This window comes from Anas acuta, chromosome 7 (genome assembly GCF_963932015.1).
Source record: "Anas acuta chromosome 7, bAnaAcu1.1, whole genome shotgun sequence".
Taxonomy (NCBI): Eukaryota; Metazoa; Chordata; class Aves; order Anseriformes; family Anatidae; genus Anas; species Anas acuta.
Window position 1 is genome coordinate 22,519,577 of NC_088985.1, and position 22,114 is coordinate 22,541,690.

Genomic DNA, 22,114 nt, shown 5'->3' on the forward strand with positions numbered 1-22,114 from the left:
CACCTCTTCCATAACTCTCTCTACTGGGATCTCCACGTTTATGCAAGATAACCTAAATTTCCTGCTGTGTTTCCAGTTCTCATATTGCTAAAAATTGCCAGAGAATTTTGAGAACGCAATGCCTAACATTTTGTTTGTTTTGTGATACTCTTTTTTAAAACTAGTGTCCAGTTCTGGTGGAGGAATGGGTGAGAGTATGTGGAAATACAAAAGTTTGCGTCCACACTGTAAAGAACCTTCTATCCATGCTACAAAACATCATTGTAGTGGGTATCTCAAGGCATTGATTTGTTCTAGTCATAGACAGATCTTGATGCTTCTCAGCTGCTTCAAATAGAGTAACTGACAACATACAAAAACTAATGACACACAAAGCAAATATTCAGCTGAATCATTTTCTGGATGTGAGAGATCTACTTTTGTTATTGTGTCCTCAGTTTCAAATACTCCTAATTAGCAGCTGTCTCCAATCTTTTAATGAGCCTGTACTATCAGTACTGAAGCCATATGCTGCTCAGATAGCCCTTCTCATTTTAATGGGAGTTAAATTAGGGTTTAACTTTTACTCCTCTCCCGGGTTTCTCAGCTGTGAATAATCCTCATAGCTCAGTGATTTTGTCAATACTCGTTACCTGTGCCTTGCTGTGAAATTGCTGCTACCTGTCCTAACATGCTCTTTGACTGGACCAGCTAGCAACTGTCTAAAAGCAGAATGAAAGGGAGAACATCAACAAACTCTCCTAAGCTTAATTGTGTGGTGCTAAAAACAGGTTACATCATCAGCTTTAATATTTTTCAGGGATTAATTAAAGGATAACATTTGCTGCAAAGGAGTTTATGTGGCAATAAATAGCTTTTGTAGCTGATTAAATGCCAAAGCAAAACTGATCAAGGCAACTGATAATTACAAAACGCATTTAGAGCCTTGAATAGATCCCCTCCATAGATGCAAGTCATAACGTATGGCAGACCAGCAGCAGAGTAATAAAAAGCGGGGGTCTCCTTATCTGTGCAGAGCTTGAGTAGACAAATGCATGAAAATTCTACTCGCAAGGCTCAGCCCCAAATCCAGGTTGCTCCTCACCTTCCAAGAGGCAGGCACTGACAAGATATAACTGAAAATAACGGCTTTGCAGGATTGGAGAGCTCCGCCATTTGCTGGCTGCTCCCGGAGGTTGTCCCTGCGCAGCGCTGAGGCGGCTCCTGCTAGAGGGTGGGCAGCGCATGCTGCCCAAGGGCCCTCGAGATCGTTAACGGCCGCTAACGGTTGTCAACGGCCGCGCGCCGCCTCGCGCCACCTGCCCTCGTCTGAGCCTGCAGAGCTCGAAGCTTCAAAGACAAGCAGGGACCGGCTGTGTAAGGTGGTTTTGAGGCCTTTTATCGTTCTCTCATCACTCCTTCAAGCAGGAAGGCAAGCTGGCTGCTGCACCCTCGTGGATGCTGCTGGGCCTCAGAGATGGTTCGTGTGGGTGTTGGGGGTGTCTGAGCAGGTGCCGGGTGCTGGTAGCCGCCTGCCCCATGGGCTCTGGGGTCCCCAGGCTGGTCAGTGCCTGCCCCCTGGCTGGCGGTGCTGTGCCCGGCCTCCTGCTGCGGGTCGGGGACACTTCCTGCTCAATGGGGAAGACCACGAAGTGGCAGGCTCCTGGGGGCAGGGGTTTCAAATCTCTTCTATGATGTTTCTCTTTCCTTGGTGTTTCAGTGGTGGCTTCAGAGGCAGTGGGTGTACTGCATATTGGAGCCAAAAACACTGACCGGGGAATCTTTGAAAGAATCTTTAGAAAATCAAATCAAACTGAGCAAGAGGTATGGGTGATGGCGAGTGCATAGCGTGCCCCTTGCTCTTCCTTGTCGCTCCCTGACAGCACACAATCCTGTGTAAACTGTCATGGTGTTGTTGTTGTTTTTTTTTTTTTTTTTTTTTTTCTCTTCCTGCTTTGTTCATTGCCCTGATTTTCAGCTGATAAGTAATAGGCACAGCCAAAGAGGGATGTAACTTGTGACTGCAGGAACACACAGTTCCGCATTTTATAAACAATAATTAACTGCTGCTGACTGTACCAGCTGTGAGAAGCCTGAAATGCTGATCACATCTTGCAGCTTTTACCAGGGCAGCAGAGAAATCAGAAATATCGGCTTTGAATTCTGCCACACTGTCCTTTCTGGCTTGCAAATTAACTGATAATTTAATTGATAAGATGCCTAAGAGGGTGAGCATTAAATTAATTCTAAACAAAGACTGGAGGGCAGGGACTGACTGGTTTGGTTGGTGTGCACAATGCTCCTCTGTGCAGTCTGTTGTAAAGATAATTTTCTTCAATTGGGGGTATGAGCAGTATTTTGACTTTATGCACAGATAGAAACCTTACTTATGATAATACAGGTTACCAAAGCTCCAAAATGAACGGGAAATGGCACCTCAGTGCTTGCAGTATGGTCTACAAAATTGTTGTGTTTCATGAGTGATGATAGAGGCACCAAGGATGAACAGTTGCAAGTGTCCTGGAGCATTTTGTAATCTAGACTGCATGAGGGATGTGCGCAGCATGTACAAACAGATCAAAGGCTTTAGGCTTTTTTGTAAAGCCACAGTTGTTTACATAGAGTCAGAAGTTGATTTTGTTCTTAAATGAAGCATTTCTGATTGAGATGAGATACAGGAATCAGAATGTGTTGCTTTCAATGAGTTGATATCTTTTTAACGTCTTCCATCTCTGGCTATGACAGAGATATTTGACCATTTGACTGAATTATTTTTTTTCAGCTCTGTTTACTAACTTGCAAAAACGGTTAGATTTGGACATCTGCATGAACTCTCCCTCTTGGCTTATTGTTAGAGTTTGCTACTTAAATTCTTTACTTCTAGGACACCAGACTGTGATTGATAATTAAATTGCCATAAATGTGACATGAGTCTTATGAAGTGGAATCAGAATATGTTAATGTATCTGGAGAGAATAATATTTATTCAAAGAGAATAACATATAGAAACTGTAACAAAAAAACATACCACAGCTAACCTGTTGATTCAGGTGCTGCAGGTATACTGGTAAGTATTTCTGTTTTCTTGGTGGAGTATCTAAGCAGCCAGTCTGCATAAACTATGAAATGTAATTACTCTGATGTGGGAAATCTCTGGCAGGCATTTACAGTGTAGCATTGTCCCTCAAAAAGCCCCTGGAACGAAAGTATATTGGAGACACAGGCAGCATGTTCTGATAGCTCAGTTATTTCTGAGCCTCTGACTGAGCTGCAGGTTAGTTCAATTTACCATGATGCTGGGACAACCCTTTGGCAGGATGCAGTATACTATTACTCTTCCTTTCTCCCTGTTTCAAAGCTCCATGCCTCCCTACACTTCTTGACTTTCTGTACGTGAGTCTGAATGTATGGGTTTGAAGGTGCTGTTCTCTGGGTCTACTTCATTCCCTCGTTTCAAAAAGGAAATTGAACAGTAAATATTGTCCTTTAGCATGTGGAATTCTCCTCTTAGCACTCAGCAAATCTTCATCTGAATTCTACTCAGGAAAAAAAATACTGTAGGCCAGCATCTGTAAGAGTATATGTTGGTTGTTTACTTGCTAAATTAATGACAGACACCCAACACTGAGTTTTGCCAGCTGTCTGTGTGACGTAGAGCTAAGAAAATAGCACAAGTTTTGAGTTCATGACCTTTTTAAGGTTTGGTGGGATGAAAGGGAGGAGAACCTAACAAAGTTCCTAGATCCATGTTTGAGATCCCTAGTGTTATCAGGCTTGGAGTAATTTGTTGCTTCCACCATTCCTTTATTCCATTTAAAGTATTCAATAATTGGTGTGGTTTAGTATTAGAATTCATATAGTCTTGTACATATTTAGATACTAAACTGGATTTTAAGTGGCAACTCTTTAGTCAGTGAAAATTGAGTCTTATCCCTGTTGGTTAAAGCTGCAGATCTGCTATGTGTCCATAGAATCTCAGGATGTGCATTTATGTGTAAGCTTCAGATCTTGAAAACCAGTCTTTCATCCTATTCAGCTGTACATTCCTCCTGTCTATTTTAATGAGCTCAGTGGTGCACCAGTCATGAGATTATGGTAGTTTCTCCTTAATCCTACTTGCTTTATACGGTCTGTATTTCTTTTTCTTATTTTACAAAGTATGGCCCTAAGACTTTAGCACACCTTCTACTGCACATTATTCAAGCCTTCCTCTGAAGACAGATTCTTCTGCTCCTGCCTGCTTCTGGTACCAGTCTTTATAGTTTCTGAGTATCTCACTTTCTTTATAAATCTGTTGTGAGATGAAGTGATAGTATTCATTGTACCTTGGTCTTCCTCTATGAAAGCAGTGGAAAGACAAGTCTTTACAATTTAGTTTCCTGCAATGAAGTGTCAGAAAACTATTTTTATTCGTACTGCCATGAAAATTAACAAATTATCATTCAAAAAGACTTCAGTCTTAAGTGATGGGCCTCATAGTCTTAACTGCTTCCAACCAGTTCTGATAGACTTCTGTTTTACTGAAATTGTACTTTGTGAGGTATAATGCACTTCACTTGCCTGAACATGAGCCAGCAGTGTGCCCAGATGGCCAAGAGGGCCAATGGCATCCTGGCTTGTATCAGGAATAGTGTAGCCAGCAGGACTAGGGAGGTGATCATCCCCCTGTACTCTGCTCTGGTGAGACCTCACCTCAAGTGCTGTGTTCAGCTTTGGGCCCCTCACTACAAGAAGGATATGGAGGCTCTGAAGCATGCCCAGAGAAGGGCTACCAAGCTGGTGAAGGGCCTGGAACTCCTCAAGGCTCCTGTGAGGAGCAGCTGAGGGAACTGGGGTTTTTAGTCTGGAGGAGACTCAAAGGAGTCCTCAGTGCTCTCTACAACTTCCTGAAAGGAAGTTGTGGAGGGCTGGGAGTCAGCCTCTTCTCACAGGTTACTAGCGATAGGACTAGAGGGAATGGCCTCAAGTTGCACCAGGGGAGGTTTAGGTTGGAAATGAGGAGACATTTCTTCTCAGAAAGAGCAGCCAGGCACTGGAACAGGTTGCCTGGGGAAATGGTGGCATCACCATCCCTGGGGATGTTCAAGGAAGGGTTGGACTTGGTGCTTAGGGACATGGTTTAGTGGGAGACAGTGGCGGTAGCGTGATGGTTGGACCAGATGATATTGGAGTTTTTTTTCCAACTGTAATGATTCTATGATTCTTAAAAATTCATTTAAGTTGTAAGTACTGGATCTATAAAATACTTCACATCACTGTACCAATAGGTGAAGCAAAAGACTTCTAAGCGTTCAATATGCTGATGTTCACATGTGCTAGTTTATGCAAAAGCACTGCTGACTGGGTACAATTTTAACTGAGATGTCAAGTTGCAAGTTTGGATCCCTTTGCGTACAAGAAGTAGAAAGTATATTTTTTAAACCTTTTGTTGTGATTTTTTTTTTGTGGTGGCAAGAGGAATAAAAATGTGAAAACTAACAATTTCAAGGTTCTTGTACTATGCCTTGCAAATAAATGCCCAGTTGTGTGTAATTAAATTACAGCTCTTTGTAGTAGGAGCTGGAAGTGTATGCATTTGTGGCTTTCATTATAGATCATCATGCTTTTGGTGTAAAAATGAGTTTGAAGCATTCGTGCTTTGGAAGAATCTTTTTCTGACCCTGAACAAGGACAGCTACAGTTCATAACTTTCTCTTCGCATAGGACTATTGTGACTGAACAGTTGTAAGTATCCAAACTGGAACAACTTATCACAGTATTTAAGCTATCAGAATGCTTATCGTAATACTGAAACATTTATCTTTAGAAAATCGAAATTCTACTGAAGAGAAATTTAACAGAAAGATATTCCTAAGATTTTGATTGTTTTGCGTCAAGGTAAAGCTCTGAGGAAAATGCTCATGAAATGATCATTTATTGGGCAAGGTTTTGGTAGCAGGAGAGCCTGGGAGCTGCCCCACGCCCAACGTGCAGCAGGTAGATGTGGCTTGAAGGAGGCCCGTGGAGAGCCCGTGCAGGAGTAGGCTCCAGGCCAGAGCTGCAGCCTATGGAGAAGAGCCCATGCTGGGGGCCTGAAGCCAACTAATAGAGTTTCTGACAGAAATTCAAAGGTCCTGCTACTAGGGTCACTGGAAGGATTCTGATGAATTGTTTCCATAAGAGTGTTTAGATGTAGAGAGCTGACCTTGAAGTAAATCACTGAAACAAGATTTAAGATATGAACTAATATTTAGTATAAACAATCTCCTTGCTTGATTTAAAGAAAAAAACAACTTCCAAATTTTTGACTACAAAGTAATTTATTACCAGCCAAGTCAGTTATTGCTATGGTCCATAAACTCCTGAAAACTTGCCTTATGCCAAAGCTCTGTTTAACACTGATGCCTACTTATATTTACATAATTTGCAGTTCTTAAGCGAGTTAATCAAGTCATTTGTATGTATTTCCATCTTGGAAGCTTTCTATCTTTCCTTACATGGGTTAAGTCGCCTTACTTCAAATTGAATTAGAACTTAGAAGTCCAGGTGGAGGCCAGTGGTGAGTGGTGACCCCCAGGGGCCTGTAGTCAGACTGGTGTTACTTAACGTCTTTTGTGAGGTGGGCAGTAGCATTGAGTGTGCCCTCAGCAACTTTGTGGACAACACCAAGCTGAGTGGTGCAGTCAACATGCTGAAGATGAGGAATGCCATCCAGAGGGGCCTTGACAGGCTTGAGAGGTGGGCTTATGTGAATCTTGTGAAATTCAGCAAGGCCAAGTGCAAGGCCCTGCACCTGGGGCAGGGCAATCCCAAACATGTTTACAGGCTGGGCAATGAGTAGATTGAGAGCAGCCCTGTGGAGAAGGATTTGACTTCGAGGTATTGGTAGATGAAAAACTGAATGTGGGCTGTCAATACATGCTTGCAGTCCAGAAAGCCAGTTCCATCCCAGGTTCCGTCAAAAGAAGTGTAGCTAGCAGGCTGAGGAAGGTGATTCTCCCTCTCTATTCTGCTCTCATGAGGCCTCAACTAGAGTACTACAACCAGGAGGTCTCCCCCAACAGAAGGAGGACGTGGGCCTGTTGGAGTGAGCCCAGAAGAGGGTGATAAAGATAATCAGAGGGCTGGAGCACAACTTCTATGAAGACAGACTGAGGGAGTTGGGGTTGTTCAGCCTGGAGAAGAGGAGGCCCTGGGGACACCATATAGCAGCCTTCCAGTACCTAGAAGGGGCCTATGGAAAAGCTGGGGATGGATTCTTTGTCAGGGGGTAGTGGTAGGACAAGGCGTAATTACTTAAAATACCTTATCTAAATCTACCCACTTTCAGTTTAAAGTTCTTTATTCAGAAAGTGGTGAGGCACTGGAACAGGTTGACCAGAGAAGCTATGGATGCCCCACCCCTGGCAGTGTTCAAGGCCAGGCTGGATGGGGTGGGAGGTGTCCCTGCCCAGGTGGTGTGGAACTGTAGGGGCTTTAAGGTCTCTTCCAGCCCAAGCCATTCTGCATCTGTTTGGTGGTAAGAAGCTGACATCTTTAAAGCTTTTATTTCAGTGTAGGTGTAGTGTAGCCTTACTGAATACCCCTTTAACAGGCAGAGTGCAGTTAGAGGCATCCCAAAAGCAGACTTCTTTCTTTCATTTTATTGGAAATGAATCCAGTTTGTACATTGTGAACCCTCTGCAGTGCCAACCAGAGCATGGTAAATGATATGCTTGCTTGGAAAGCATAGATAAGCTCAAATTAGTATTCAGGTAACTAAAAATGTTTTTTACATGTAGTTTGTGCTCTGTTCCTGCTAGTTTCCATTTTGAAAATGTTAATTCATGGAGCACGTAAGGTCCATAAGTACATACACAATCCTGAAACAGTTTGCGTTTTCCCCTGTTTCTCCCCACCCCAGTTTTCCAGATGTCTTTTTAATGTCATAACCAAGAGAGCTATCACTGAGTAGTATGGTTGCATAGCAACCTCAATGTGATAAATAACTAGTGTAAAGTAGTCCTTTGCTGTATATTTCTTCTACAACAAGAACACTGCGGGAACCCAACTGTTTACTACTAAACTAACTAATAAAAGTCTTGAAGAAAAACATGCAATGTTTTATGACTAAACAAGAGTTAGCCTTATTATTTCTCGGCAATATGATGACATTATTGTACCATGTTATCTTAAAGTACCAAGTATTCAAGCATTATAATTTCTCTGCTTATAGAAAACCAACCCCCATCCTGTTTCTCCTCCTTGGATAATTAGAGTTGAAAGCACAACAGAAATATTTTATGAAGGTAGCACACTGTTAAAATAAACTAATGTAATGCCATAATTTCCAAAAGCATTAAAACGCCTCTTCGGCTACAATGAAAAAGTCATCTGTACAGAAACAAAACCCTAAACATGCACATACACAACATACAAGTTATATATTCCTAGTTTTATTTTCATGGAATGCTAATTTAGTTACAGTATGGCAGTTCATAACTACTGAAATGTGACATTTAATTCATCTCCAATGCTGCAGAACAATTTTGATTTATATATATTGTTTTAAAACAATCTTATTTTACATAGTTGAGGTCTCTGGTGGTTTTTAAGCTCTGATGCTTAAGCACACAGCAAGCTACAAACCTTAGGTTTTATATTTATACATATAGTCTATGTATTCAGACAACTGCTGTAAGTTATCTATAATTAAATATTTATAAAAGTGCATATATTGGTACATATGCACATCTAGAAATACACTTTTGCTACTGCCTCCCTTTTATAAAAAGCTGCTTAACATACAGCCATATTATTTTCACTCACTGCTATAAGTCTCTTACTATCTTTATTACATGATTTTAACTACTCAATTCCCTCAAACTGAATGTAGATATTTCTATGTATATGTTTTCCTAAAGAAAAAAATCTGCCCTATTCCTGTAAGAAGCTTTAAATCATGCATCAGTTTAGTAAACAGTCATCACTTTAGCATGGATTTTAGAATCCTAGACAGTGTAAAATCTACTTCTGGAAAATGTTTGTATATTTAATTTCTTTTTAGTTACAAAAAAATATATAGGATTGAAACATACTGAATACGTGCATCTCTCAAAGTGGCTATATTCTAGCCTTATAGATAAATTAAAAAAGTACACCCCTGCTAACAGGATGCAAATAGGGCCTCAAATAGACCATTACCTGTATTTAGTATAGCTCATTACAGTAAAAAGTTCAAGTCAGCTGTTCTCTCAAGATGGTGTCAAAAGACTGAAGAGTGTATTTATAATCAATATACAAAGGTGGGTGCACATACCTAGTGCCATTCAATTACTTAATACTTTCAAGGCTTCTGGGCTTTGCCTCTGGTGATACAAGTCCTGAAATGATCTGAATGAAAGTTTAAGTTGAAACATTTTTTAATACATCATAAAAGCAAGTTGTGTTTAAAAGAAAAATGTACACTGAACAACCTGAAGTACTCACTTGAAACAACTGTACAGAACTGTTACAGATACAGAAAGAAAAAATGGTGACTTACATCAAACAGAAGTAACGTTTGTTAACGTATGTAAAAACCTGCTTTGTTTTATTCTTCTACCAAGTAAGAATTTGCAGCCATTCAGAACAAGTAAAATTCAAACCACCTTGCAATGTTTACATTTAAAGTTCTTTTATACAGTGCAAATGTTTAAGACAGAATAACTCCCCAGTGAAACAGGTGACACTAGTCAGTGCCAGTCTTTTGAAAATTCTTTCAATAAATCTATTTACACATTAAGCTAAAGGTTCACTATATATGCTTTGAAGTTTGCTGAATATCAGCAGAAAAAATACGTGAACTAGCAGCAGTTGTATTACAAATATATGATGGTTACTTTAACGAATGCATAAAGTTTTCAAGACTGTATTCAGTATCATACTGTTCTTGATCCCATAGTTCTCCAAGGTTTTCGAGTACTGATTTCATTGATGCTTTCCCCGAAGAGGTAGAGGTATCAGCTTTTTCAGTTTTTCCATCCTTCAAAAAAAAAAACCACCAATATCAATATAGAGAAGATTTTTTTCAGAAACATTTACTGATTGTGACCATATATTCCTAATTTTCCCTTTATAAGTAATTCCTACAAAATTATTTAAGTCTGATTGGGAACATTACACCTCCCTTACTCCTGTTTTTCAGAGAGCTAATTTCTATTCATTATTCTATTTCAGGTATTCATTTGGTTAACGTTCATATTTCAAAGCAAACCTTTTCCCTCAGCATTCTCTAGTTTTGGTAGCTATTTGTGAAAACGGCTCTTTACCTTGTCAAGAGTGAACAGATCAAGAAGCTGTTCTGTTCCCATGCTCTGTAGGCTTGCGTTTTCTTGGCTGATTACTGTATTTGCAATATTCATTTTGAACTTCTGGAGACCCATAATCTTCTCCTCCAGAGTTCCCCTGGTTATCAGGCGATATACATTAACAACGCGTTTCTGAAAGGGGAAAAACAAGGTAAAAAAATAGTATCTTGGGTATTCAAGAAAGCATAACCTTTTTTATCTATTTGTCACAGATGGCCTGGAAGCAGCTTGGCTTAGATTTACCCTTCAGTAATTGTACTTTCAATTTTGACTGATGTTAGGCAAAAAGAATGAGTATGAAGCTATGTCAGTGGGAGCATTTAGCTAGGTTGAAACCACCAGAGATCACTTGTGTTATATGCTACAACCTTATCCAAATCTGAAGAAAGAAGGGTTCGGTAAGAGAAAGTGTATGGGAAGTTATGAGTTGTTTACCTGCCCAATTCGGTGTGCGCGGTCCATGGCTTGCAGGTCTCTCATTGGGTTCCAGTCATGTTCCACAAACACTACTGTATCTGCCCCTGTCAAGTTAAGTCCCAATCCACCAACATGAGTGGTGAGCAACAGAACATCAATAGATGGGTCATTATTAAACCTGTATATAAAAAATAAAGTTAAGCATGGTATAATTAATTAATTAGATAATGGAATCACAAACCTCATCTGCTTAAGGTTCCTTTGTATTCAGTGGTAGCTGATCTAATACTGAGTAAGAAGTACAAAAATATTAAGTAGCTGATTACTAATTACGTTCTAAATAAAAAAAGCTGACAGGTTTAGTGGTCAAAAACAACAAAAGTTATAATCTGAACAAGAGAAGTACTATGATATTTCTGGCATTATTTTGTACCAACCCATCGTCGCCATCTCCCCCACCTTCTCAGACCCTTGAGTGTTCTCATTTCTTCTGGCAGCACACTCAGATTTTTCTCTAATTTTTACTCCAGTAAAAGTCAAGCTTCTAAGGATCCAAGCATATGCTTCAGAGCCATGGTAAGCATGTAGTAGAAAATAGCTCTAATGTTCCCATATACCAAGTCTCTTAGGGCTCTTCCTCCAACAAGGAGTAGATTATCTTACAGTTAAGATCCTCTGGTTTAACCAAGGTTTACAGAGACAAAAAAGGTCTCCAAGAGCAAAAGACTGTAAAAACGAAACTGTAATCATTTCCAGGATCAGCATGATATACACAAATGATAACACAGAACACCGAGGTGCTTCACAAGTTAATGCATTTGTTTTTAATATAGACCTCTTCATATACCACTTGTCACAAGTATACCCCACATACTCCTGTTTTGCCTTCACTTTGGTTATGTCTTTACTACTGAAGTAATAGAGGAAGAGCAGATAGAATCATTAAGGTTGGGAAAGACCTCCAAGATCACCTGGTCCAACTGTTCCCCAACCACCATTACCCACTAAACCATGTCCTTAAACCACATCTTCGCTATACATATTAAACGAATGGAAATTTTGGGGAAAAATTTCAGTTAATGTGCATAGCGAAGATGTGTTTTAATTCTTTACCAGATTCAACTTCAAGATTTGTTTTTAAAAGTCATCCAAAATAGGCAATACTTCAGTTGTGTTGCAGTCTCTTGCTATTAACATAGGCTTTCACTTGTGGAAGTGCTGTACTTATTTATTTATTAAGTAAATTAGGCAGTGATGACCTGACAGTACAATACAAAATCAGTCACAGGCATGCTAAACTTCAGTATTTCTATATATAGAAAAGGTCCCACGGGCAAGAACAGCTTTGTTCCACAAACAATGTAACTCATTGCAATTGTCCTTCTATTGGTCATAAACACACATGCTTACCGTGAAACAATGGAATGCCTCTGGCCAGCAGGTATGCTACCATCTAGTCGTAAATAAGTAACTGAAGGTAACTGCGGTCTGAGAAGGTCATGCTCCACTATATCCAGCATGCTCTTAAGTTGACAGAAGATAAGTATTCTGTGCTGGGCCACAACAGCTTCTGTACCACTCTCTGAAGATCCACCATTCCCCAAACCACAGTCTAGCAGCAGCTTTAAGTAAAAGAGCATTAAATTAAGGTATGTCAAAGTAACAGTAAATCCCATGTAAATATTGGCATGGATGGACTACCAAAAGTAGAAGAGAAACCCAGTCAATTACAGAAAGAAGTCTGTAAATGACAGCCACTCAAATGACATAGGGGACAGTTGGACTGTGGAGTCAGACTATGACAAATTTTCAAGAGTTGTCAGAATATGAATTCTACTGTAAATAAAACAAAATGAAGAAAATTAAAGTCTTTAACATCATCTAATTTAGTCAAGTTAATAGTCTCCTGTATAATAAGTAGGAGAAAAATGTTACTCCTTGCTCTCACATTGCAGAAAGAAGCAGAATAAAAGTACGGTTTCTGACAAGGCAGCAAATACTACGTAAACCTCATTGCTTTGAAACAAGTTTGCCCTTTCTATTCTACTTCTCATTTGAAGTTTCCATGGCTAAACAGCAAAATAGGGCATAAACCTTAAAGGAAATCCTTGTACTTTATTTCATCTGCTACTTAACTCATGTTTTTATCAGTTTTCAATTTGGTGGAATCTTAAAACAGCAAGCCGTAACATCAATAGAGACCTATTAAGGCACAATGTAGAAGTCTACTTACTTGTTTTAAAGCAGACAACTTAGGTGCATGTTGGATATCTCGAAGGGATGAATTATGAGCTGCAAGTTGATCTGTAATTCTTTTATATTCTGGATGCTGGGTTGTTAGCACTAGTGCTGGATGGTTGCATAGCTTTCGTAAATATTGCAATGCCTTTGATTATTAAAGGAATAATAAGAAACTGTTAGCAACAATATAATTACAGGTAAGTATTGAAGCTACTTCGCCACATTCCACAAGTTAGACTTTAAGGTATATTTTCATTCAATTGAAGTCACACCTTTAAATTAAGAAAACCTGTTAAGACATTAATACATAATTTAAGCATAATAGCTATATATCACTACTGAGGCAAACTAATCCCAAATTATAAATATTTTTATTAGACTGTATGGCCACAGTTGTTTAAGTTAACTATTATCATTGTCAGTTTTAGTTAAACACAGAAATATAATTACCATAAATAAGTGAACGAGTTAGTCACAAATATTCAAGTAAAATGTACCTGAAATACATGGCCTGTAGCCTTAAGCTTTGGTTTTTCAGTTTCTTCACTCATTGAAATTGAAGAAACTGTTTCATCAATATCACATTTGGCACGGGACTTGGCAAAGTCTTCGTAAAGCTGAACCTGTAAACCACACCCCAGACAGAAGAATAAGTATGCATTTCCCCCTCCCCGAGAGAAATAAGATGAACAATTGGTTTTCAAATTTAATTTCAAGTTCAGGTCATGAATTTGCAGAAAACCAGAAAGCTAGTTGATCTTGCTTTGCATATAAACATTAACAGTGTAATCACTTATAAGTTAGTTTCTTTCAACTTGGAAGGTATTTGTTAAGAAAATCTACAGATGCCTGTAAATTGTTCTTGTAGAATTAGACAGAAATTAAGAAATACTCTACTGGACAGAACATAGTTTTAAGCACGTGCTACTAGAAAAATGTCTTAGTATTGTAGCACAAGATAAACGTCAGATGCGGTATCCAACTGACACAGGAATACAGAACTGCAAGCAGTTCCCTTCTGGTCTTGTATCCGTGCTAAAAAAAAAAATGCTAGGCTTCCAACCACTTTTTAAACATACCTGTAAAGGACTGAGAATACAGTAATAATCTTGAATAATTTTGGGTGGAAGATCTTGCAGAACATCCTCTTTCATTCTCCTTAGCAGGAATGGCAGAACTTGGCGGTGCAGTGCTTCCATTGCAAGAACCCCTAAGTGAAGGAAACAGCAGCAGTAAGTATTGTAGAAAATACTTCCAAACATTCAGCACTAAATAAACCCTTTTGTTGAAACTGGCTACACTTTCTCTTTTTGTTAGCAGTACTCATTTACAAATACAAGAAAACCAGGATTTAATATTTGATCCTTACCAGCCTCTTGTTCACGACTCGAGCTTCGGGCATCTCTACTTGCCAATATTGGTTTGCCATAACGAGCTGCAAATTGGCGTTCAGTACCCAAAAATCCTGGCATAAGGAAGTCAAACAATGACCACAACTCTAAGACGTTGTTCTGAACATAAAAGAAACATTTGTTAAATTATTTTCAAACGTAATGAATTGTTCCAAATTATCAGGAACATTTCGATAAATATTTAACACTGCTAGAAGATTACAAATGTAACATCTCAACACAATTTTGAACTGCTTAAAACCTGGGGTATTTTTCATCAGCCCAAATCACATACTCTTTAACACCTAAATGGACTTTCTACTGTGTCTGATGTCTTAAGCCACACCCTGAATTCTTCTGGGCAACAAAACCCTCCTGGGTTGCCAGTGGTCTTAATCCTGGATGGGACAGATTCTCCAGAGACAAATCGTGCCTAGTACTTAAAAAGTGGTAGTCTTGTTGCAAACAATACCATGGATCCTGCACCCATTCATCCCAGTATATGGGCATACTGGGAAAGGAAAAAGATTGAGTTTCAAACAGTTAGTAATTAAAAGTTTATTTTACAATGTTTACTTGGAACTGGAAAACTCTGATCAGCAGCACAATAAAACAATGCAAAATAGATCCTCTTTCTTGTTCCTAGCTCCCTAGCTTTCTTGTTCACCCAGCTCCGTAGAAAAAAAGGATAGCAGTTACCTGGATTGGTGTCCCAGAAAGAATTATCCTGTAATTGGCAGTCAGCTGTTTTACTGCTTTTGATAGTTTTGTTTTTCCATTTTTTATTACATGGCCTTCATCAAGAATGCAGTAATTAAACTTAATATTTCTAGAAAATAAGAACATAGACTTAAGTAGCATAGATAAAAGTTTTAATCTATTAAAAACCTCAGAAAACCAACCAATTCTTACCTGAAGAAATCAATGTCGTTTCTCACAACATCGTATGAAGCTACTATGAGATTGTGTCTTTTCACCTGGTGTTGCAATCTTAACACAAAAGAGAAAGTCATAACTGAAGTGTTCCTTACATATATCTTATACTGCAGCCTTTAAAAGTATTGTCACAAGTTGTACTATGTCCACAAACTATGCTTCAGTTGTAAAGTGAATTACAAAACTGTGATATTTTACTCTGCCTAAGTCATAACTGCAAAGTGCAAAATGCCTTACCTTGCTCTTTCAGTAGGAGGTCCTGTATAGTGCAAAGGATTAAGATATTCCTTGGAGCAAAACTTTCCCACTTCATCCACCCAGTGTCCCGTGAGTGTAGGAGGACACACCACCAAGGAGGGAAGAGGAACACTGTCCACCAGTTTTGTTCTTGCATACTCTTGAGCCCTTTAAGAATATCAAAACCAAAGCGTGTGTTTGTTTTGGTGTTTGTTTTCTGTAGTTGTCATTGGGGTGGTGGTCACAAAATAGCTGAGGCTGGACTGGACCTCCAGAGGTCATCTGCTCCAATCCCCCTGCTCAAAGCGGGCCACCTACACCTGTTTGCCCAGGACCATGTCCAGAATCATAACCATAGATAAAAACTGCTGTTGAAATCCTTAAGATAGAACATTCACTTAAGCTTACCTGAGGCAATGATCCCCTGCTAGAATACAAATGGACTGTAAAGTTTTTCCTAAGCCCATATCATCACAAAGAATTCCATGAAGTTTGTATTTATTGAGAAACGCCAACCAGTTAACTCCATCCTGAAATCAGAAAATAAAGAAGTGACTCAGAATTAAAAAGTAACTCTTTTGGCTAGCTGAACTTCACTTCAAACAGCAGCGTGTTCTATCTTCTGTTACTGCCAAGTTATGAGTCATTTCCCTACCCTACATCCTTCATATATAAATACAAACTCCTAAAGTACAACTGGGTGTTGCACCGGAGTCTGTAAGTTCTGAAAAACAAAAACAACAACAACCACCACCACCACAACCAAGGATCCTCATAGATGCATATGCTACATCCCATTCACTCAAATCAGAGAATGAAGGTAGAAACATAAAAGGCCAAACAGAACAAGGAGGCCTGGCTTTGCAGTGGTGAGCTACCGCAGGCAACCTAAGTAAGGCAGAGCCCATTGGCTATTCCTTGAGAAAAATTAAGAGAATCAAAAGGGGAAACAAATAATTGAAGAAATAAAATTGAATGTGTTTCTTAGTTGGTCTTCCTTACCCAAGAGTCTAATATGCACATTGTTCAGATGATAAAGAACAAACAAAACAGACAAAAACAATGAACATCCCCAAGCAAAATGCCCAACGCCCAAATGACTCCTACCCTTCCATAAAACCCCATCAGATCAGAACTTACTATTATTTTAAAATATAAATATAAGCTGTTACCTGCTGGTATTTTCTGAGCTCTGCTTTGATTGGTACTGGAATTTTATAGTTTTCCAGTTTTTTTCCATCCAGTAATTGTTCCAGAAAGTGGCGTTCCTTAGCTTTCATTCGTATTAATTCTTCAGACATGTTTGGTGGATCTGGTATACCAGCCTAAAATAGTTTTTTTTAAAGCAGCAATGTTAGGGCTACAATACTTAATTCTCACATAGATAAGAAATAAAACCTCATCCAAGCTTAGATATTTTAAATAGGTAGCAAAGATATGCAATCTTCTTAACTGTATAAATCCATATTCTGTGCTATACCTGTTTGATTCCTTGCAGATCAACTCATCCAGAGTTGTATGAGGCACAGCACAAATTGTGCTCCAATGGGCATGATGAAAAGCTTATATAAACTTGCGAAGAAGAGGGGATATCCTGGTCATGCTTGTAAGACTTTACAATGGCTGAGCTATTGTTCCTCTAACCAGGCAGTTTCTCTGGCTGGAGAATCTTTTGACACCTACTTCTCCTTAGCCACAAGCTACCATCCAAAGTTAGATGCATTTCTCCTACAGATCTTAGTGGGATTATATTTACACGCTGAAGTCTGTAGGACAAATGAAAACAACGAAGAAAAAAGAAAGTTCTAAGCCCCCCCAGCTTCATAGCAGCAGACCATGACTTCCTAGGTATTTCCCATACCAGGCCAGAAGCCCAAAGAAAGTATCTGTGGATAGCAAGTATGCTCAACAGACATTCTTTCTTGTTAATAATACAGTATCAAAAGAGGCATTGATGTGTTCATCAGCACATCTCTAATCCCAGTTTCCTGGGCCACCTCCACTTTGAGGAATGTGAAATGTGAAAACTCAAGTCACTATTGATTAGGGAGAGCTCGGGGCTGAGAAGGATACCTCAGGTCTGTCAAGTAATTCCACCATATGCGTGTTTAATAAAGGAAGAGGGAACTAACCCAGATTACGTATGCTGTAAGTGTTCTAGTAAGGTATTTAAGTACATACACACAGACAACAGCCTACTTCTTTAAGTGCTCCTCCTACCCTCCCTTTTAAAAGAATTATGTCTTAAGTGCGAGTCTCATGCCAGTTAATATGGTTCAAATATATTTTAAGATGAACGATTTATATAATAATCCTTCTCTCAGTCAGATATAAAAATGTTTCTGGTTCAATAGAATGAACAATGAAATTGAGAATAAAAATACAGAAAATTGAGCATAGGTAAGTTCTCAATTCATTTATTGCAAATTCTTTTGTATTCTACTCAATTAGAAATGAATATGACAATACAAATTATAAACTCCCAATATATCAGACCTGTAGTACCTTTACTTATCCATTATCTGAAATAAGGTCTTGCATTTCTAAAAACAAAGTTTTTAACTATGGAGAAAAAACATGAACTATCATACATATCTATGTAAGCAGATAATAAAACAAGCATTCTACACTTTGAAGAGATGCTCAGTAAAGAATGCTAAACTAGCTTTAAAAAAATGAAAGCTACGTATCCCATAGGACTGTATTTAGAAAATGTATGAAGAAAAGCACTGGTGTGAATGGCACTGGAATGAACAGCAGCATGCCAGTCAGATTGTTCACCTTCACAGTTGCTTTTGCTGTTCTCACTTTCAACTTAAACATTCTAGTTTAAGCATACGGAAAGTGCTTCATTTAAGGCAGGTCGCTAATTATCAGATTCTAAGGTTCTATTACACTACATTAAAAATCAAGATAGTAACAGATACTAAATCAAGTAAACTGGCTTTTTTTTTTCTTTCCAGTTTAAAACATGCAAATGAATTCTGAACTGTCTTCTGTTACCATCTGGTGGTGAAAATAAGTTACTTGGAAGACTTAAAGTCTTTGAAGTGCAGTATTAAAAAGTGTCTGATGTATGCATCTTGTAGGAAGAGTGAAAAACAGAAACAGATCTGTACTGATTAAACACCACTGGATCATATATTTAGCGTTCTACCAAAAGCTGTAGGTTGTGGCTTTTGATTTTAAAAGAGGTAGGAATAAGTAACTGTACTCATCTCCAGACTATTTCTACTACTGCTGTTTATTTTCTCTGTTTAAATCAGAGTATTGGTTTGTATGTGTTTCTTGACAATTAACAACAAACATACCTTTTTATTTTAACATTAATTTAGAAAATTGTTCATAAAGGGTCCAGTTTTACTTATTTTACATTATAAAGAATACATTGTCAGTTACTTGATATGGACTGAAAGTGTATAAAGACAATTTTTACTCAGCATGTAACAAACCAGAAACTTGGGCTGGTAGAAAAGTGGAGACAAAACAGTTCACATATTCCATATACTTAAAACTTCAGCTTACCTCAAGAGGCATCAGTCTAATTAGTGTTGCAAAGCACTGAGTAGCCATGAAACGTACGCTGTCTGTCTGATCACTCATTCTACCCAGAACTGGAACCACCAGAAGAACGATGTATGGAACAATACCTACATCCAGCTGTTCCATTACACCTGGATCAGCTATTAAGGAATAGTTGCTACCAGTTCAGGATTGTCTGACATCATTACATACCTGGCAGATTTCACTCACAATAGGCACAAGTCATTAATATGTTACTTCAGAGAAACAAGATTTGTTTGAACTTGATTTGAACAAAGAAATGAAAAAATAAAATTGTCTGATCTACCCCAGTTAGATTTAGTAGAATTCCACTACTAACCTCAGTGCACCTTGGTGGCACTAAATATTGACTTTACTGTTTTTCAGTTTCAGTGGTTTTAAGTTTTATTCATTCTTTAGCTTGTTCTCAGAGGGTAACATGGAAAATAAATACTGAATTGTCTCCACTAAAACTTCACTTTTTTTTTCCCACATCAATAAGAAAAGCAACGGAAATAAGTTTCTTATATTTGTTGTCTACAGGAGGAAGACATTTTACCTCAATTCCTCTTCCCATTATTTTTAGACAACAGCTTTTGCTCCCCACGTTATACAAACGAAAAGAGTCTTTTGCATTTTTCAATACTCAAGCAAGGATACATGCAAGTGCTTCAATTGCACCTTCTTGTTTGGTGTTGTCATCTATTGCTCCCAGCCACGGTAGAACTTGCTCTAGAAAGATATTCATTGTTTCCATGGTAGCTATTTTGCTCATAACACCTACACAACGAGCAGCCATGTGTCTCACTGCAGTGCTGGGATGTTGAAGGCACATGTAAAGATGAGGCAAGTGCTGAATTAACTGAATAGAAGGTGGGGAAAAAAGAGAAGTTAGCATGAGCTATTAGCAAATTACTAAATTATTCTGAAGTAAACAGTTTCTTTAAATCACTGTTGCTTCCCAAAGAATGTTTAAGATGGCTCCTTCACATGATCTAATTTTCAGAACTGAAAAATTCTTTCAGAAGAGAAGTTGAATTTTATTCCAGCTTGCAAGTTTGTCCTAGACTGGCCCCATTTAAGTTTAGGCAAAATGAAGGACATGAAGGCCTAAAACAGTGGCAATGAACAGACTAAACTGCTTCATTCAAAAAGCTGCTTTGGAATATGATTACCAGAGGATGAAGCTGAACATCCATTGAAGCTGCTGTTGTTTCAAAAACCTGTAAAGAGTTTACTAGCTCCTGGGCAGGTGCATCTCCTTTTTCCAGCAAGGACTTTCGGTCTGTTAAAAAACAGAAAAGGCGTTCAGTTTCAGATTAACATGCTGTCTCCATCCTAGGTAATCCCTCAGCTTAACTCAAAAGTATAGTTACCAAAATTGTTTATGTGAATGTTGTTCCTTAATGAGCCAACCATAGCATCCCAGAGATGTGGCAATCCCGTTGCCATTTCAGCACCAAAATGTTTAGCTATAGTAGATAAGGCAAACTCAGCTCCTCTTCTCTGAACAACATATGGTTTCTGAGCCTAGAATTAAACAATTCAGTAAATTAGTGAGGACAGATTCACTTAAGAATGAAGTACATTTTTTTGGTTTGCTTCAAAGAAGCTTCATTTTCTAAACAAACTTAGAAGATGATGAAAATTAAGTTTGCTCATTTGGTAAGAGTGCTTACATAGGAGCATTATCAGGTTATTAACATAAGGTCAAACTCAGAAGCATTGTTTTTGCATTCAGAAGTTATACAGACATTTGCTACACAGGCCCTAAACTGTAAGACTACTTTATTATGTATGGTTAAAAAAGACAAAACAACAACCAACCAACCAAAGCAAAAATATCATTCTACACACAACCATGCTATTGATTTTTCTGGATGACAATTATTTTCAAGGAAGCTCCCATTGTTACACAGGCATTTGATTTTGATAGTGGGAATTTATAACATGCAAGTTAATTGATATTTTTCTTCACTTTTTTTAATGCAGGTAAAATGAAAGTCTTTTATAGCAGATTATTTAAGTTTTAGATATTTGGGCATGTGGCTCTTGCTGACACAAACCCATTTCATCTCTAAGTCTTCCAACTGGTTCCAGTTCCAGAACTTCAGATATTGCCAATATGGAGGACACCAAGAACAGCAACACATTAGCTAAATTTTCCAAAGCAATATTGGATGTGTTATTAACTCCTTCTCCCGATCCCACCCTCTTCAGAGTTGAAATTGGTATAAATCTCCCTAATAATTGGGAGTAAAATCCACAATGGTGTTCAGTAATTATAGTTATGATTAGGATCACGTTAGATCATTTGTAGTTTTCTATGAATAAAACAGCTACAGAAAAAGGTTTAACACATCAGGTATGGAGGTCAGATGTACATCCTAACTCTAGTTGAATTTGAAGTAGTTTTTAATGCTTTTGAGTTTCCACTACGCATCAAGATGACCAAAATTTAATGTGGGTATCAGGATGCAATCACAGCATTGGGAAAATCCATTGTGATAATCATAGTATAAATCCATACAAATGGATTTTCACAGAGAAACTCATATAGTGTACTAAATGTAAAATATTTCAGAATTATTAATTTGCTTAATGACACACATCATCAAGCAATACATACTGCTTGCATCACAGAATTATTCATCAACATTACATTCTCTCAGGGAAAGATCCTGGACTATCTTTTTGTAATGCTATTGACTTCACTGAATTCAAACTAATAAAGGGGACGGGTGGACATGCAAGTTGAAAATGCAAGTCTTTGGACTTCACCTCGTCAAGTTCTGTAGGAATACTTCCACTACTGCTGGTGGGGAGGTCTGCAATTGGCGCTTTTGGAGCTTTTGGAGTAGGGCCTCGTCGACTTGTGATGGCAAAAGCAGCTTTCTGGTGTCTGTACAGTGTAATTATTCCCCTGTGCTTAGTAACTGTATGATGCATCCCATCTTTGTCGGAGTTGGGCCCTACAACAGAAGACAGAATAGCTGACAACAATTTAAGCTGTGGTTTAAAAAGTAGGTGGAAGTGATAGCCACCCACAAATCATCTGCAGAT

At 38.5% G+C, this 22,114-nt stretch overlaps 1 protein-coding gene across 2 annotated transcripts in view; it reads right to left on the reverse strand.

Annotated features, from left to right (window-relative positions):
• Positions 1-8,373: 8,373 nt before the first annotated feature.
• Positions 8,374-22,114, reverse strand: part of BTAF1 (B-TFIID TATA-box binding protein associated factor 1) — a 45,208-nt gene continuing 31,467 nt past the window's right edge. For both annotated transcript variants that reach the window (XM_068688115.1, XM_068688114.1), the window contains exons 21-38: positions 21,833-22,023; positions 20,428-20,581; positions 20,227-20,336; positions 19,712-19,913; positions 19,034-19,182; positions 16,681-16,833; positions 15,917-16,038; positions 15,509-15,676; positions 15,248-15,325; positions 15,035-15,164; positions 14,314-14,455; positions 14,024-14,154; positions 13,442-13,567; positions 12,937-13,089; positions 12,114-12,325; positions 10,722-10,881; positions 10,248-10,418; positions 8,374-9,961 (exon numbers count right to left, since the gene is read on the reverse strand). In XM_068688115.1, the coding sequence (XP_068544216.1) occupies positions 9,815-9,961; positions 10,248-10,418; positions 10,722-10,881; positions 12,114-12,325; positions 12,937-13,089; positions 13,442-13,567; positions 14,024-14,154; positions 14,314-14,455; positions 15,035-15,164; positions 15,248-15,325; positions 15,509-15,676; positions 15,917-16,038; positions 16,681-16,833; positions 19,034-19,182; positions 19,712-19,913; positions 20,227-20,336; positions 20,428-20,581; positions 21,833-22,023 (2,699 nt within the window). In that variant the 3' untranslated portion in view covers positions 8,374-9,814. The remainder of the gene's footprint in view (positions 9,962-10,247; positions 10,419-10,721; positions 10,882-12,113; positions 12,326-12,936; positions 13,090-13,441; positions 13,568-14,023; positions 14,155-14,313; positions 14,456-15,034; positions 15,165-15,247; positions 15,326-15,508; positions 15,677-15,916; positions 16,039-16,680; positions 16,834-19,033; positions 19,183-19,711; positions 19,914-20,226; positions 20,337-20,427; positions 20,582-21,832; positions 22,024-22,114) is intronic.